Below are 18374 nucleotides of genomic sequence, written 5' to 3'. Positions count from 1 at the left end.
TCAATAAGACAGTGATCAAGAAAATCTGAAAATCTTTCTGCTATAAACCCTTGTAAATGATAGAGAAAATATGAACCTAAAAAAGTAACTTAATGAACAGCCACATCTAAAGGAAAGAAGGTAAATACACAGGTGCCAAAACAAATAAAGATAAGGAAAACTAATGGGTCAGATGCTACCACAGCCCCGAAGAATATGCGACCATCTTTAACATTCCCTTGGACTCACCAGAGAAAGGGAGTTGAATGACTGAAACTTCATTACCTGCATAAAGCTGACATTTTTGGTGAAAACAAACAAAAAAACAATAGAAAAAGTGCCTTCTGAATAAATACAGTCTCTTGTCTGTTTCTGGTGGACTCAGCTCATTTCAGAATTCAAACTAAGGCCTGTGTGATTAATTTAGGTTTGGGATTTAAAGATTCAAGTCTCAGGAAATGAACAGAACAACTGGTCAGGAGCTACTGTTATTTAAATAAAGCAAATGTAAAATCTCTAGAGGGAAGGTTCTAGGTAAGATTTAATAAGCACATTCCTTCCCATCTTTCCCATGGAACAAAGCTATAAAACCTGTATAGAAAGCATGAAATAGCTATTTTTTTAAACATCTTTTTAAAAGATTTATTTGTTTGAGAGAGAGAGAGAGAGCATGTGCATGCACACCCAAATTAGGTGGAGGAGGAAGATGGGCAGAGGGAGAAGATCCTCAAGCAGGCTCCCTGCCCAATGCAGAGCCCCACACGGGCTTGACTGATCTCATGACCTAGAGATCATGACCGGAGAAGAAACGAAGAGTCGAAGGCTCAAACAACTGAGCCACCCAGGAGTCCCATAAAGCAGTTATTTAAGGACTCTGAAAGGTAAATAGGCAGAGGCATATTGATGTACACCAGAACTTGAAGTGCTACCAAACTGAGAGATTTAACCCAGAATCTCATAATATCATATTAAAAATACTCAGGATACTATTCCAAATTACTTCAGCACATGAAGACCCAGGTAAAGACAATCAGCAAACATCAGTGAACACTCTTGAAGCACTAAAAAACAAACAAGCAAACAAAAACCACCACCTCTGGAGGGAAACTTCACAATCCTTATTTTTTTTTTTAATTTAATTAATTAATTTATTTGACAGATAGAGAAATCACAACCAGGCAGAGAGGCAGGTAGAGAGAGGAGGAAGCAGGCTCGCTGCCGAGCAGAGAGCCCAACGCGGGGCTCAATCCCAGGACCCCGGGATCATGACCCGAGCCGAAGGCAGAGGCTTTAACCCACTGAGCCACCCAGGCGCCCCCACAATCCTTATTAATAATTATCACAGTTGGGGAGGAAAAAAGATTTTTTTTAGGGGTGTGGTAGGTGGGACAGAAAAAGAATCTCTGAAATATATGTTCCAATCAAAATTTACAAAACAAACACCAGAAATAAGGGTCAAGCAGATATACAAATAGAAGGATGTTCATAAATTGAAATAATGACCTGTTAAATGTAGAAAAGGGAAGGATGCATTTTTTAAAAATTACTACACACACACAAAATAAAAATTACTACCCATACTTTCTAAAAATGAAAGATAAAGTCATTGCAGTTTAAATATTAATAGATGGATTTAAATAAGATCAAAAAAGAGGTCAGCAAATTTAAAGAGAGAACTGAGGAAATTAAACAGAATGTTTAAAAAACAGGAGATGAAAATCATAAAAAAGTGGTAAAAATTTAAGGGACTAAATGGTAATAGTTCCAATTGTGTCAAATAGACTGCCACAGAGACAGGAAAAATAACAAAGGAGAGACAATACATTAAGAGAAAATGGCTGAGAATTTTCCAGATTTAATGAAACACATTCTGAAATGAATGAAAATAAAAATACAACATATCAAAATTTGGAGGATATGGCTATAGCAGTGCTTAAAAGGGAATTTATTAAATACTTACATTAGAAAAGCAAAAGCTCTCACTGATCAAAGCATCTACATTAAGAAACTAGAAAAAAGAGCAAATAAAGTCAAAGCAAATAAAAGGAAATAAAGAATAAATAAAGTTAACAGGAAAACAACATAAAAAGAAATCAATGACACAAAGTAGTTCTTTAAAAAGATCAACAAACTTGAAAAGTTTCTAGGCAGGTTAAGGAAAAAGGGAAAAAAACTACTAATATCAGGAATGAAAGAGGTGACATCACAACAGATTCTACAGACATTAAAATAATAAGGAAACTATAAATAACTTAATGCTCATGAAATCAAGAATATAGATGAGATGAACAAGTTCTTTGAGGGATACAACTACCAAAGGTCACTCAGGTTAAAAAAAAAAAAAAAGACAATGTGAATAGGTATTTTTAACTATTAAAGAAATAGAGCTTGTAGTTAAAAGAATTTGTAACAAAGAGAACAGTGGCCCCAGACGGCTTTATGGGTAAATTCTTCCTCTTCTGTTTTCAAGAGGAGTTTGTGTAGTACTACTTTTCCCTTAAATATTTAGAAGACATAGGATGGATATAGATATTTCTGAAATCTCCTTGTTCGACAAAGAAAATAAAACAAAAAACAAACAAAAAACCCACTACTTTCTTGCTGTAAAAAGCCAAGTGTGATACTTAGAGACAAAACCATATACTTCCACGAAGCACCACCTCCACCTTGTGGCCGTTCATGAAACTGTTACTGAAAATCCTAAAAGCCACTTGAAAATGGACATTTCTAGGCACAGGCACCAGTGTTTCTGAATTTCAGAAAGGTTCACAAAGAAATGGAATTCCCTGGATTCTCTGAAATCCCTCAAATCTTAAGTTATTCTTTAAATTCATTTTCAAACTCTTTACTCATTACAGATCTTTAAAAAATTTATAGTACTTAAAAGAACTGTAGCCTACATTGAATATTCAAACACTAGAAAATTCTGTGAACAATTCACAGAATTACAGAATAATGTAACAGAATAATGTACATTACAGAATAATGTAACATTTAGAACTCTTAATAAGGTTTATAGCACTACATACAATTACATGTTGAAATGCCAATTTAGGAATTATTTTGCTTCCTAAACTTCCTATTTCTTGGAATGTCACTCATGGGATTCCTATGAAGTAAGCATAAATTTATTTATACAGTAGCAGACAGGCCCACGAACACATATTAGGGAGGTTCCCTAACTTTGTGAATGTTAATGACAAAGAAAACTTGGTCTCCTCACATCTAGCTTAGTAGCTGGCCTACTGAGTCAACGGGTCCTGCACAGTAGGAAGTAAATACATATAAAGTCAAACACCTGAAATCAAACAAGCTGATGTGACAAGCTATTTGCTGTGCCTTGCCCCGTATATTGCAATGTCTCCCCACTAGTACCTAAAGCAAACTAGTTATTTTACCAACTCTAAGGAGTCTAAATATTGCACTTTTCTTAACCTCACCAGAATTTGTCAGTAGGTTTTCACACAACTGGCTGTCACTGATAGTAATCACAAGATATCATTAAATGTAAGATGCCACAGAGATGTTAATGTGGAAAACAAAGTCTGCAACTTACAGTAAAAGCTAAAGTAGAGTATTTCTTTTTTTTTTTTTACAGAGAGAAATCACAAGTAGACGGAGAGGCAGGCAGAGAGAGAGAGAGAGGGAAGCAGGCTCCCTGCTGAGCAGAGAGCCCGATGCGGGACTCGATCCCAGGACCCTGAGATCATGACCTGAGCCGAAGGCAGCGGCTTAACCCACTGAGCCACCCAGGCGCCCTAAAGTAGAGTATTTCTGTATCAGTCATCTACCACATTTTTTGAGCATCCCCTATAAGCTGGACTGTTAGTACAGCACTATTCTAACTCCCTTATTCGCAGGTGCTCACATTTCAGACGCTGGGGAAACACCAACCACCTGATGCAGCAGACGCTACTACTCACCCGCCTTGCTCCTTTTCAGTATGGAACTTCACTACCGTCCAACTATCTCCCCTCTTCCATGCGGCCATTTGGAATGGGTCAAGGAGGGAAACCAAATGTTGAGACTTTGCCATGTTTCCCTTTTTTTGCCGGTGACTGAGCTATAAGAGGGTGTTAGGAAGTTAAGGTGCTCTGACAAGGATTTTCCTTGTTGATAGAGATATGGAATGAACTAATCCTCAGGTATTCCCAGAATTTTACTGGCTCTATATGAAGTTTGAAATGGCAGCAACCATCTTGCCATCCTGAGGGAGGCTAAGCCAATTCACTGAGAACAGCAGTGTGAAAGATGGGGGGGTGAGGGGGGAATGAGTTCTTGAGGAAATTAAACGGTTTTCCAACCCTGAAACTGCCCTACCAGTTAGTGAGACTTCATCTTAATACAAGAGAGTATATACCTTTTATTTAAGCCGGCTGACTTGAGTTTTTGTAACTTACATTAAAATTTCTCTCCTTTTGGGGGTAGGGGGTAAAGGGAAAGAGAATCTTAAGAGGCTCCACACCCAGCATAGAGGCTGATGCAGGGCTCCATCTCATGCCCTGAGATCATGACCTGAGCCAAAACCAAGAGTTAGATGCATAACTGACTGCACCACCCAGGTGCCCCAGGCGCCCCCTCTATTAAAATCTCTTAACCAGTATTCCAAAAGGGATCAGTTTGGGGGTAGCATCAGACTTTGTATTCCTCTTTTAGATAGGGTGCCATTAAAATTTTAACAGGCATACCATGGCTTTTCCCTGGGATGCATGTACTGACATTCTTGACTTAATCGAAAGGAGATCTGTGCTACTTAAATAGGAACTCAATCAGAGCACACTCTCCAGTCTTAGACTGAACAGGAAGACACTTTAGGGGTTCTGCAGGGAGGGTATCAACTGGCAGCAGCAGCAGGGATGGGGGTGGTGTCAAGCTTTTCAGTATCAAGCCATTAAACACAAGATTAACCCAGGTTGTCCCAAATGGTCCCACTTAGGAAAAACCCTGCTGATGCCTGACATGTCTAAGAAGTCGTATTTCATCGACGTGCACAAACATTTAAGAGAACCCCCTTAGTAGTCCCAAATTCCCTGTAACCAACACAACAAAGAAACTTTAAAGTTTCTTCAGACAGATGTGACAGAGACACCACAGACAGACTTACCTATAGGCATCTGACACAGAAAATTTTCTCTTAGGAATTCTGCTCAAATAGAGTCTTGTGTTTCCCAACCATGGATACAAGACAAACCCACTCACCTTTCTACCAAGGCTTACTGGTGTGAAAAATAAAGGTTTCTTGAGAATTGCTTCTCGTTGATAGAATACTACTACCACATCTGTGAGTAAGGCCCCATTCTCCTTCACAAAGTAGATTCCAAAAGGCTCAGAGCTCCTACTGTCATCCACTATATTCCCTTCTTCCAGCCCTCTCAGTAACTTCTCAGTTAGGCTTCTCAGTGCCTACCCTGGGACTCTAATGATAAACAAGCTGTTCAGACACCAGTGAACCACAGAAACGTTGTACTTCCATGGCACTCGATCTGCGTGTTTAGAGCAAGTTTTCTCACTCAGCTCTAGCTTCTTTATATCATACTGCTCCTTATATAAAAGAAAATTTCTTACTGGGTCACACGAACCACTTAACTAAATCTCAGCATTTCAAGTACATGGTAGATCCTAAATGTTGCCAAGCAAATGGCTTTCTCTAGTTTATGATAAGCTGTCAAAGATTAGCTCTAAGTAAGAAATGAAACTGATGGCAAAAACTTTCAGGGTGGGGCGTCTGGGTGGCTCAATGGGTTAAAGCCTCTGCCTTCGGCTCAGGCCATGATCCCAGGGTCCTGGGATCGAGCCACACATTGGGCTCTCTGCTCAGCGGGGAGCCTGCTTCCCCCTCACCTGCCTCTCTGTGTACTTGTGATTTGTCAAATAAATAAAATCTTTAAAAAGAAAAAAAAACTTTCAGCATTCTGGGTGCTGCGATATTGTGCATTTATGAGTTGAAGGCTGAAATTAAGTCCAACAGTGATTTAACATGCTTCTTGCCAGTTTCCCTGTCCCTAGAGTTCCAAATCCCCTCTCCACACTCCAAATCCATTCCCTACAACAAAGCTAAAATAGGAATTTAAAAACACAATTTTATTATCTCACTTTTTGCTTAGATCCTAAAGGACAAAGTCCAAATTTTAGCTGGACACCCAACGGAACTCTTCCCAACGTAACTGTTTCCACTCCGGCCTCAACTTTCACTAATTTTCACCTGGCTAATTTGGACTCATCCCTTAGGATGATCTTTCATTCTTTTTTTTTTTAGATTTTATTTATTTATTTGACAGAGAGAGACAGTGAGATAGGGAACACAAACAGGGGAATGGGAGAGGGAGAAGCAGGCTTCTGGCTAAGCAGGGTTCCTGACACAGCGATTGATCCTAGGACTTGAGGACCAAGACTTGAGCCAAAGGTAGATGCTTAACGACTGAGCCACCCAGGTGGCCCTTAAAATATCTTTCTAAGGGTGAACCAGGTTAGCAAAGATGATGTTAAGAGTACTGGCTCTGTGCTCAAATTCCAGCTTTTCCATCTACTAACTCTGTGATTTTGGGTAAGGTTAAGTTACAACTCTAGGCTTCAGCCTATTCATATTATAGGTGAGATAATCAGGATAATGAAGTAACTACCATGTAGAGCTATGTTGAGAAAACAAGATAAATCTGGGAAAGTCTTCAGCAGTCTCTATAACGAGGATTTAGTAAATATTACCTATTAGTTTTATTATTCCATACCTGTTCTTTGAGTACCTATACACTCTATCATAGCACCCATCATTTTCTGTTGGCTATTAAACAGTCTGACAACCTGACTGATGGTTTTCAATTGTTCTCCCTACACGCCTCCCACCACCCCAACACATATATCCACCGACATATCTGAGAACTACACCTTGAATCCATTTGAAACTGTGATCTACTGACACCTGATTCTTAAGAGAGTGGCCATCCCTGGTTGAGTCATTCAATTCATCTAGTGGTTCTCAACTGCTTGAGATGGCAATGATTTTGCTTCCTAGGTAACATTTTTGATTACTGTGATTCAGAGGAGGTACTGTTAGCACCTACTAGTTAAAAGCCAAGGATGCTGCTAAACATCCTACAATGCACAGGGCAGCGCTCTAGAACAAAGAATCACCTGGCCCCAAATGTCAATGGTGTCAAGTTAAAGAAATACTGAACTAAACAGCAAGTTTAGGAATTACTTTTTCACCAGCGTCAAATGCAATGAACAAATCAGAAGCAAATTAGAACAAATTAGAGGCAAATTAGAAGCATTTCGTATATGCTGCATGAATAAAAGGGGGCTGTAATTCCAGCATATGCTACAAAAATTTAAGCCACTACAATTTGTAATCAATATATATAAATATATTAAAACTAGTTAATCCCTACAGGTCCTTTCTTGAAGACTTTATTTTTTTTTCAAGATTTCATTTATTTATTTGACAGACAGAGATCACAAGTAGGCAGAGAGGCAGGTAGAGAGAGAGAGAGGAGGAAGCAGGCTCCTGCTGAGCAGAGAGCCTGATGTGGGGCTCAATCCCAGGACCCTGAGATCATGACCTGAGCTGAAGGCAGAGGCTTTAACCCACTGAGCCCCACCCAGGCACCCTTTCTTAAAGACTTTAAATCAAAATATTTGTATCTTAATGTTTTAACAATCATCACTTCACTTTAAAAATCCTTTTAATTTAATCTCTTCTACTGAAGTAATGCTGGCTGCCACAGGAGCATCAACCTAGAGGAGAGTTTTTAGTATTCTTTAACTGAAAAACCTAAAAATGCCACCACCCACACACCCTCTCACAGGGCAACCAGAGGTAAATGGTGGCACCTGAATATTTGCTTTGAGCTACAGTTCAGCAATCATTAAAATTCAAATGAGTACAGAAGTGAAAGGTGGCAGTGTTTCAGAGAAATGGGAAAAAAAATTTCAATGCCGAATATTATTAATAAAGTTGACATCCTTTTCAGCTAACATATAAAGGACCCCAAAATGGCAAAACACAGTTTTTTTTTTTGTTTTTGTTTTTTTTAAACACATAGTTTTATTTCAAAATACGTTCTGGGGCACCTGAGTGGCTCAGTCAGTTAAGCATCTGACTCTTGATTTCAGCTCATACCACCACCTCAGGGACCTGCTATCAAGCCCTGTGTCAGGCTCTGCACTCAGTGCAGAGTCAGCTTGTCTCTCTCCCTCTGCTCTTCTCCCCTTCCCAACTCACGCATGCTCTCAAGTAAATAACAAAATCTTAAAAAACAAAAACAAAAAAAAACCCCAAACACCTCTGCTACTCAATATTACAAAATGTCTCCTATGCTTTTAGATAAAGAATGATAAACCTGCAAGAACACACAGAATACTGAAAATGTAACTGAGAATGAAGGGCCAGAGTTGAAGTCTGTTACCATAAAGGATATTTTTTAAATGGTTAGAGTTTGGAAGAGTTCTATATTTTACACACTTTTTAAAAAAAGATTTTATTTATTTATTTGACAGAAATCACAAGTAGGCAGAGAGGCAGGCAGAGAGAGAGAGGAGGAAGCAGGCTCCCTGCTGAGCAGAAAGCCCAATGTGGGACTCGATCCCAGGACTCTGAGATCATTACCTCAGTCGAAGGCAGAGGCTTAACCCACTGAGCCACCCAGGCACCCCAAATTTTACAAATATTAATCAAGACTGCCTTTAGGGCACCTGCATGGCTCAATCATTTAAGTGTCTAACTTCAGCTCAGGTCATGATCTCAGGCTCCTGGCTCAGGAGTCTGCTTGCCCTCTCCCTCTGCCTGTCCCCATCCCACCCCTGCTCCCCACTGACCTCTCCTGCTCATGCTCTGTCAAATAAATAAATAAAATCTTAAAAAAAAAAAAAGACTGACTTAAAAACACAAAGTACTTAACAGTTAATATTATAATTAGTTGCTTTATGCATTTTCCCTGAGCCCATGAACATATCTAATCTCATCTTTGCATATCTAACTGAATGCCTGTCACGTAGGTGGCTTAACACATTTACTGAATGAGCAGATGAACTATCTGCAGATTCCTCCCACCAACTTGTAAACCTCCCTTCTAAGTAAGACATGTCCTTTTATGTAGTCAGTCACCCACTTTGCCTTCCTCTGTGCTCAATGTCCTAGTAAATCAAATTCAGTGGTACAATAAATGCTGTATTCAGATAAAGCATGTTGGATGGTAAGCATGTTGGATGTTTCAATAACTTTTAACTACTCTCCAACACCAACACACACACAAAAAATCATTATTCCCACCTCCCACCAATTTTAACATTCCATACCTTCCTCAGGCGCAGCTGAAGCTCCTTCAGGTAGTACAGGTTGTAATTCCCCAGTTTCAGAATTATTTTCCAAATCAGTCATTTGCATTCCTTCCAGACGACCTCCTTTAGCATTAGCCCTCAAGGGAGAAAACAACCTGATATTTTTTTATAACTAGTCAGTGATACAATATATATTTTCTTTTTGTCCTGAAACTGAGCATGAAACTAAGTATGGTATATGGCACTGGTGTTTAATACTGATTTCCAAGTATTTTTTTTTTAAATTCAGGAATAGACCCACAGTAAAAGATTAGAAAATGATAGATTGTATCAATGTCAGTATCCTGGTTGTGATATTGTATCAGTTTTGCAAAACATCATAGTTAGGGGAAACCTGGTAAAGAACATAGGATTTCTATTATTTCTTAGAATTATATGTGAACATCTAATTATCTCAATAAAAATTTTGATTAAAAGATAAAAACAGAAGTCCTAAATAATGTGTTCTCATTGACATGGAAAGACTTCAGATCTATTACTGAGAAAATATGGTGTAAACTTTGTATGAAAAAAGCTACATAGTCACAGTTGCTTAAATATGCATTAAAAACTGAGAAGACACAGCATATATAAAAAATTTAAAAACAGCAGGAATATGTGTGGACAAGGAGCTGGAAAACGAAGCAGATGCGAGACAAAGATGAGGGTGATTTCACTTAATATTCCATTTTTGAACCACTTATTATTAGTATTTAAAATTTTTGCTTATAACCTACTTTAAATCAGGCAAGGAAAAAAAGACACAATAGAAAACACCACATAAGCCAGGCTAACAATACAATTAACTGTAAAATGAGGGTAATAGCTAAGAGCTGCGGGTATTTATAGAGGATTTTACAGTCTAGAAAAAAAGTCTATGTTCATATACATTTGATTGCTATGACTAAAGGCAGATATAAATATAAAAGCTAGTTGTAGCTTCAACCTGAAAGGAATATGTATAAAATCAGGGTAGGTAATGGGAAGAACTAGATAATTCAAATAATTGTAACACTTTTCCACTGCTTAAACTAGAGCTAAAACAAAACTAAATCATACCAACTGTTCTTTTACATTTGGTAATTATCCAGATCTTTTTAACTGTTTAAATGAGGTAAACTTAGGGATGTTAATCTCTCTCTAAATTTAATTCAACGTTTTTTTCCCCAAAGTCTCCAAGGTAGAACTATTCCATTGTTTAAACTTAGAAATATATTTAATATCCACAAATAGGTCAGCAGGTGGATAGTAATGGCTCATCTAGCACATTCACAGATAATACATTCCATAACCACTCTATCTTTTTAATGGATGGAAGGTTAATTGACATGGCTGGGATTTGAGTTTAGGTTTCTTGGGTGAGAGATAAAGGTCACAACTGCCATACAGTATATACCCTTTTGAGAAATTCCAACTCTGAGTTTCAAAGACATTTTCATAAGAGAAGAGAAAATAGGTGAGATAAAAGTACAAAAGTCAATGTTAAAATAAAACTGCCAGAAGTGCTTTGTTACGTACAAAACATGCATATAAGACCTATGGCGTAAAACAGCCCAGCACAAAGGTCTTTGAAAAGTGTGGCAACAGGGGGGGAAAAAAAAGCAAAAGCTGACACATACATCAAAAAGTCACAAGGCAGAATTCACACAAGGTTACACACTTTAGTGAAAATGATCTCTACTATAACTGAATGTCTGATACTATCTCTTTTCATTCCACTAAGGAAAAAAGGTCTCTGATACTTTATGAATTCTAATACAATAAACTTTGTCCACTAAAAAATTAAAGTAGAAATTTATTTTATTCATTACGATGTAGACTTAAAAAGTGTCAAACAAAAGCTATGAGCTATTATTCTATTACATAAACGAAGGAACTTACCCCAAGGTGACCATTTTCCTCCTCTTCTCAACAGCAGGTAAACCATTGACAACTGCAACCACAACAGCATCCGAATCCAAAGCTTGACACTGCCGGTCTTCAGATTTCGGCAAAATATCACTGATGGTGCCATGTGTTAAGGCTCGGGGAGAACTGTGCCTGCTCCCAGACTGAGAGCTTCCTGGGGAGCCTACAGAAAAGAAAAGGGATTCTCAGAAAGAAGCCAAACAAAAGCTCTTTAGTCTCCACTTTAGAATAGCTCACTACATAAACATTTTTAAACTGCAGGAAAACTCAAACCAATTAAAAAATTTATCCCAGTTTTTTTGATGCCAAATATTTAAAAATCAAGGAATCCAGATACACAGTCTAATGGCTGGATTTTCTTTTTATTTTTTAAAAAAGATTTTATTTATTTATTTGACAGAGACACAGCGGGAGAGGGAACACAAGCAGGGGGAGTGCGAGAGGGAGAAGCAGGCTTCCCACGAAGCAGGGAGCCTGATGCGGGGCTCGATCCCAGGACTCTGGAATCATGACGTGAGCCGCAGACAGACACTTAAGGACTGAGCCACCCAGGAACCCCTAACAGCTGCATTTTCTAGGGATGGGTCTGTTCTCTTGTGAGATCAAGGATCTTATGAAACAAGTTTCAGCATCGTTGGTGCCTTTAAAGATCTAAACCTATGTACACCATGAGATCAGTTTTATATAACAAACACCTACCCATGAAATTGTATTTTAAGCTCTTCAAATTTACCTTCAGATAGAGTTTGACAGTCTCCCTTCGAACGGCTATTTTCTCCAGAGTCTATTGCTCTTCTAAGTGACAGACTACCTGCTATACTGGACCGAGCTGGCTTGGGTGAATTACTCTTCTTATTTGCGGCTGAAAGACATTTAAAAATATTTCCAAATGAGATAAAATAGCACAAAACTCACTACCCAGGCAGTCGGAGGAAGGCTAATCTTATGGAATGTATTCTATCTACTATGTCCAAAAAACCCAGGACAATCTGGTCCTAAATGGTTTATTTGGGATTTTACGCAGTAAGTATTCCTACTTCACTACTTGTGAAGCAGTCTTAACAAAACCAGAAAAGTATCAGTAAACTCCAAAAGAAAAACCCTACCAGATATGAACTCCAATCTCAATGCCAAAGTATTAACAACAAAAATATAACACCCAAACACTTGAAAATCATAAATTACTGGATTAATAAGAAAATTAATAAATTAGAAGTAAATCACAAATAAAATACACAAGATGTTTTTGGCTAAAATGATAATTAGGAAAAAAATATATGGCCTTATAATGAGTTAGAAAAAAATGAAGCTAAGTGTCCTAATATGCACAGACTCAAGAAGTTAGGAAAAAGAATAAAAATAAATAAATAAAAAAGCAGAAGATATGCATTTAAAGGTAATAAACAGGATCAATAGGACACAAGACCAAGAACTGATTATCTCTTTATAGACCAGCAAAGCACAATTCAAGAATGCAATTAAGTAAATAATTCCATTTACAAATAGCATCAAATAGAATACTTAAGAAAAAATTTAATAAATTTAAGACTTTCACACTAAAAACTATCACACACTGCTTAAAGACAACAAGGATGGAAATTTTTGAATCTTTCCAATTCATGCTTAATTTAAAAAAAAATATGGGGAAAAATACTGTGTTCATTGATCAGAAGACTGAATATTGTTAATATGGCAATACTCCCAAAACTGATCTACAAATTCAACACAATCCCTATAAAAATTCCAACTGTCTTTTTAAAATTTTTATTTTTAATTTTTTTAAAGAGAGAGAAAGGGGGAAGGAGGAGCACAGAGAGAAGGCAAGAGACACTCTCCAGCTACTCAGCTACTCCTTCTCAGTGAGGAGCCCACTGTGAGGTTCAATTCCATGACCCTGATGATCATGACCTGAGACAAAATCAAGAGTTGGTGCTTACCGGAGCCATCTAGGAGCCCTGAGTGTCTTTCATTTTAACTGCAGTAACTGATAAGTTGATTCTAAAATTCATATGAAAAGATCTAGAAGACCCAAAAACATCTTGAATGGAGGACTCAAACTTCTGATTTCAAAAACTTGCTGTAAAACTATGCTAAACCAAGACTGTGTGGTATACTGGTGTAAAGACAAAAATATTGATCAATGGAATAGAACGGAGAGTCCAGAAATAAACCATTTATGGTCAATTTATTTTTGGTAAGGCCAAGACAACTCAACAGGCAAGGGGGGAAAAAAAAGATGGACAATAACAAATGCTGGCAAGGATTGGGAGAAATTGGAACCCTCAACTGGGTTCTAATTAAGAACTGGGTGGGAATGTAAAATGGTACAGCTGCATTGGAAACAGTTCTGGCAGTGCCTCAAGAAGTTCCCTTATATCCCAGCATTCCACTTCTAAACATATTCCCAAGATAAATAAAAATGTATGTCCGCACAGAAACATGTACATGAATATTCACAGCATTATTCATAATAGCCAAAAAGTGGGAAAACACTACATGGTAGACATATACAATGGAGTTATGATTCGGCCATAAAAAGGAATGAAATACATACTATCACATGGGGTGACCCTTGGAAATGTTATGCTAAGTGAAAGAAGCCAGACATAGAGGCCTGATATTGTAGGATTCTAGTTATATAAAAAGCCCAGAAGAAGTAAAACCATATTGAAAAAACAGACTAGAGGTTACCAGAGGTTAAGGGAAGGGAAAAATGGAGAGTAAGTGTTCACGGTATGAAGTTTTTGGGGAGAGGGTGATGAAGATGTTGTAGACAGGGTTCTAGCTAATTCTGTATAATGGTATCATTACATTATTTTGTGAATATATTAAAAACTACTGAATTGTACACTTGAAAAAAAAGATGTGAGAAAAAATTAAGACCAATTTTTCCACTGCAATGTATATATAAATTGTAATATGATCCTTAACCAATAATCCGCTGTTAGTAAACTATTAAAATAGAAACAAAGGCAGAATTTAATGTAAAAAAAAGGTAGAAAAGAGTAGATGAAATGTATCTAAGAACTAGGTATTTGAAGAGACAAATAAAATGGACAAGTTTCCAGCAAGTCAAATCAAACGACAAAATAAGACACATACAAGCAAAATAAAAGGTTTAACAGCCAATATTCAGAGGGCTTTTTAAAATTTAAGAGACCAGAATAACTGACTTTATACCAATAAATTTAAATATCTAATAAAATGAGTAATTTTCTTTTCTTTTCTTTTCTTTTTTTTTAAGATTTTATTCATTTACTTGAGAGAGAGACAGTGAGAGAGCGCATGAACGAGGAGAAGGTCAGAGAGAGAAGCAGACTCTCCATGGAGCTGGGAGCCCAATGTGGGACTCGATCCTGGGACTCCAGGATCATGACCTGAGCCAAAGGCAGTCGTCCAACCAACTGAGCCACCCAGGCGTCCCAAAATGAGTAATTTTCAAGGAAAATTAATTATGAAAACTGGTTTAAGACGAAGAAATAGGAGACCAATAAACACTTTTTTTTCTTTAAGATTTTATTTATTTATTTGACAGAGAGTGCACATTTATTTATTTGACAGAGAGAGCACAAGGAGAGAAGCAGCACTGGGAGAGGGAGAAGCAGGGGTCCACTGAGCAGGGGGCCCTATGTGGGAGTTGACTGCGCCAAAGGCAGATTCTTAACCACCGGAGCCTCCCAAGGTGCCCAGAGACCAATAACACATTGAAATTAAACAGGCTGTTAAAGTTCTGTCCCTGAAATAACTACTAAATGGTTTTATGAATGAGTTTCATTAAACTTTTAAATACTTATTTTTTATTTATTGGACAGACAGAGATCATAAGTAGGCAGAGAGACAGGCAGAGAGAGAAGGAAGCAGGCTCCTGTCAGAGCAGAAAGCCAGATGTGGGCCTTGATCCCAGGACCCAGGGATCATGACCTGAGCTGAAGGCAGCGGCTTAACCCACTGAGCCACCCAGGTGCCCCTCATTAAACTTTTAAACAGCAGACAAGATGTTAAAACATGGAAGACACTGGGTGATGGAGAGGAGCAGTGAGTGGGGGGAAATCGGAGGGGGAGACAAACCAAGAGAGACTGTGGACTCTTGAGAAACAAACTGAGGGTTTTGGAGGGGAGGAGAGTGTGGGGTTGGGTGAGCCTGGTGGTGGGTATTAAGGAGGGCACGTATTGCATGGACCACTTGGGTGTGGTGCAAAAACAATGAATTTTGGAACAATGAAAAAAAAATAAAACTAATTAAAAAAAAATTCGTAGCATAGAAAAGGACAAAAGCTTCTGAATTTATTCCATAAGGCTGGCATAAAATTGGAATTCAAATGGGTTAAGGATAATGTAACAAAAATACAACTCAATTTTACTTATGACTATAATAGTAAAGAATGCTAACTAAAATATTAGCAGGGGTGCCTGGGTGGCTCAGTGGGTTACGCCTCTGCCTTCAGCTCAGGTCCTGATCTCGGGGTCCTGGGATCAAGCCCCGCATCGGGCTCTCTGCTCAGCAGAGAGCCTGCTTCCCCCCTTCTCTGCCTATCTCTCTGCCCACTTGTGATCTCTATCAAATAAATAAATAAAAACTTTAAAAAAAAATTAGCAAACTGAATATGGCAGTTAAGCTTAAAAAATTATAAATTATCAAAACCAAACAGGATTCATTCTACTATTTTGAGAATGGTTATCATTAGATAAGGAATGTAATTCTTTAAAGTTAAAATAATTGAACAAATAACATGATCATTTTGAGAGATGCCAAAAAGCGTAATTCCATCCAACTTCTTGATAAATAAACAAAAAACCTCTTAGTAAGTAGAAAAAAGGTACTTTGGTGCAGCGGTGAAAGCCATAGGCTCTGTGGTTCAAGTTCTTGACTCTGCCAATTACCACTGTAAAACTCTTGAGAACGCTGTCTAATACCCTGTGCCTCCATTTATCTACCTGTAAATTGGGGATAAAAATAATTTGCCTCAGAATTGTTGGGATTAAGTGAGTTAATGCATATGTAACTTAGAATAATTAGAACGATATCCCATACAGAGTAACAGTGGTACTTATTGTACACAGTAATTATTAGCAATAGAAGGATGAATCTTTTAACTTCGTAAAAACAATTAAAACATATAGCAGGAGTGCCAAGGTGGCACAGGTGCTTTTGAGTCTGACTTGGTTTTGGCTCAGGTAGAGATGTAAGGATCATGAGATCGAGCCCTGCGTCTGGCATTGCGCTCAGCACAAAGTCTGGTTAAGATTCTTTCTCCCTCTCCTTCTACCCCTCCTGCTCCTGTGCTCACACTTTCTCTTTCTTGCTCTCTAAAAAAAAAATAAATCTATAAAAAAATAAATAGCAAGTATTGTACTTGAGAAAACTAAAGGAATTCCTAAACAGAGTTGAAAACATTTCAAAAATTCTATTACTGCTATTAGTTAGCATTATTCTGAGATCCTAGCCTAGACAATGAAAAATGAAAAGTAAATAAGCAAAAAAGGAATAAACAAACTATAATTATTTGCTGATAATATGATCATCTACTTAGAAATTCAAGATAAATGACTGAAAAACTTAAAATTTAAAAATTTCATTAAGTGGACTGAATACAAGACAAACATGTAAAAACTAATAGTATTCCTAAAAGTGACAAATAATTGGAAAATATTATTGGGGGGCAGGGGAAGAAACCCATTCATAATAGCAACCTAAGTTATAACCTATCTAGAAATGAATATAATAAGACATATACAGATTTTAGATGAAGAAAACTAAAACTCTGAAGTATATATGAGAGATGATCAGAATAAATGGAGAAATACCACTTTCCAAGGAGGGAGGAGTTAAGATGGCAGAGAAGTAGCAGACTGAGAAGACATCAGGTAGCAGGAGATCAGCTAGATACCCATCAAACCATTCCAAATACTACAAATCCAACAGGAGATAGAAGAGAAGAAGAGAAGCAATTCTAGAAACAGAAAACAGACCACTTTCTGAAAGATAGGACTGCCAGAGAAGTGACTCCAAAGCAGGGGGAGGGGCCACCTCCTGGCAAGTGACGGAGCAACATAGCCCCAAATCAGAACTTTTAAAAGTCAGCTCCGGAACCTGCTTCCTCCTCTCTCTCTCTGCCTGCCTCTGCCTACTTGTGATCTCTGTTAAATAAACAAAATCTTAAAAAAAAAAAAAAAAAGTCAGCTCCACTGAGGGGCATCACTCCAGAGGCTAAGCTGGGGTGAAGCCAACACGGGGACAGCATGGTCTCAGGTCCCATGGGGTCACAGAAGGATCAGGGGTGTCTGAGTGTCACAGAGCTCACAGGTATTAGAGCAGGGAAGCTGGCTACAGAGACAGGGCTGAGGAGTGAACTCTCAACTCGGGGTTACCTTAAATTGTGATCCATGGTACAGGCCACTGCTCTGTGAGCAGGGACCCTACAAAATCTGGAAAGACCCCTGCTTGGAAGAGCACAGGGATCTGTGGGGTTTGGAGACTCCAGATGGGGCTGTGTGCCAGAGACAGAGACCCTTGGTGAAAGGCTGGGTGAGCTCGGAGAGCAGCCAGAGGCCAGGGACACTGGAGTGATTGAGCGCTTTCCTCTGAGGGCACACTGAGGAGTGGGGGGCCCCGAGCTCTTGGCTCCTCTGGGCGGCCGCCATTTTCATTCCCGTCCTCCGGAACTCTACGGAAAGCATTCTGGGGACAAAAGCTCCCAAAAGCGAACCCAAGCTGATTACTTAGCCTGTCCCCTGGTAAGGGTGGGCAATTCCGCCTCAGGCAAAGACACTTGAGAATCACTACAACAGGCCCCTCCGCCAGAAGATCAGCAAGAAATCCAGCCAAGACCAAGTTCACTTACCAAGGAGAACAGCGGAATTCCAGAGAAGGAAAAAGCAAAGCATGGAATTCATGGCTTTCTCCCCATGATTCTTTAGTTTTGCAAAGTTAATTAATTTTTTAAAATTTTACTTTTTCTTTTCTTTTAAAGATTTTATTTATTTATTTGTCAGAGAGAATGAGCACAGGCAGAAGCAGAGGGAGAAGCAGGCTCCCTGCTGAGCAAGGAGCCGGATGTGGGACTCGATCCAAGGATGCTGGGATCCTGACCTGAGCTGAAGGCAGCTGCTCAACCAACTGAGCCACCCAGGTGTCCCTTAAATTTTACTTTTTCTTATGATAAAAATTTTTTAAA

At 38.5% G+C, this 18374-nt stretch overlaps 1 protein-coding gene across 4 annotated transcripts in view; it reads right to left on the bottom strand.

The window, feature by feature from the left end:
• Positions 1-18374, bottom strand: part of TRIM37 (tripartite motif containing 37) — a 135721-nt gene that overhangs the window by 14501 nt on the left and 102846 nt on the right. For 2 of the 4 annotated variants that reach the window (XM_082705899.1, XM_082705897.1), the window contains exons 20-22: positions 11933-12061; positions 11173-11362; positions 9271-9407 (exon numbers count right to left, since the gene is read on the bottom strand). In XM_082705899.1, the coding sequence (XP_082562025.1) occupies positions 9271-9407; positions 11173-11362; positions 11933-12061 (456 nt within the window). The remainder of the gene's footprint in view (positions 1-9270; positions 9408-11172; positions 11363-11932; positions 12062-18374) is intronic. The other 2 variants (XM_082705898.1, XM_082705900.1) reach the window with 1 other exon arrangement.

Source organism: Mustela nivalis (assembly GCF_964662115.1).
Source record: "Mustela nivalis genome assembly, chromosome: 17".
NCBI lineage: Eukaryota > Metazoa > Chordata > Mammalia > Carnivora > Mustelidae > Mustela > Mustela nivalis.
This window is presented reverse-complemented; position numbering and strand designations above follow the sequence as displayed.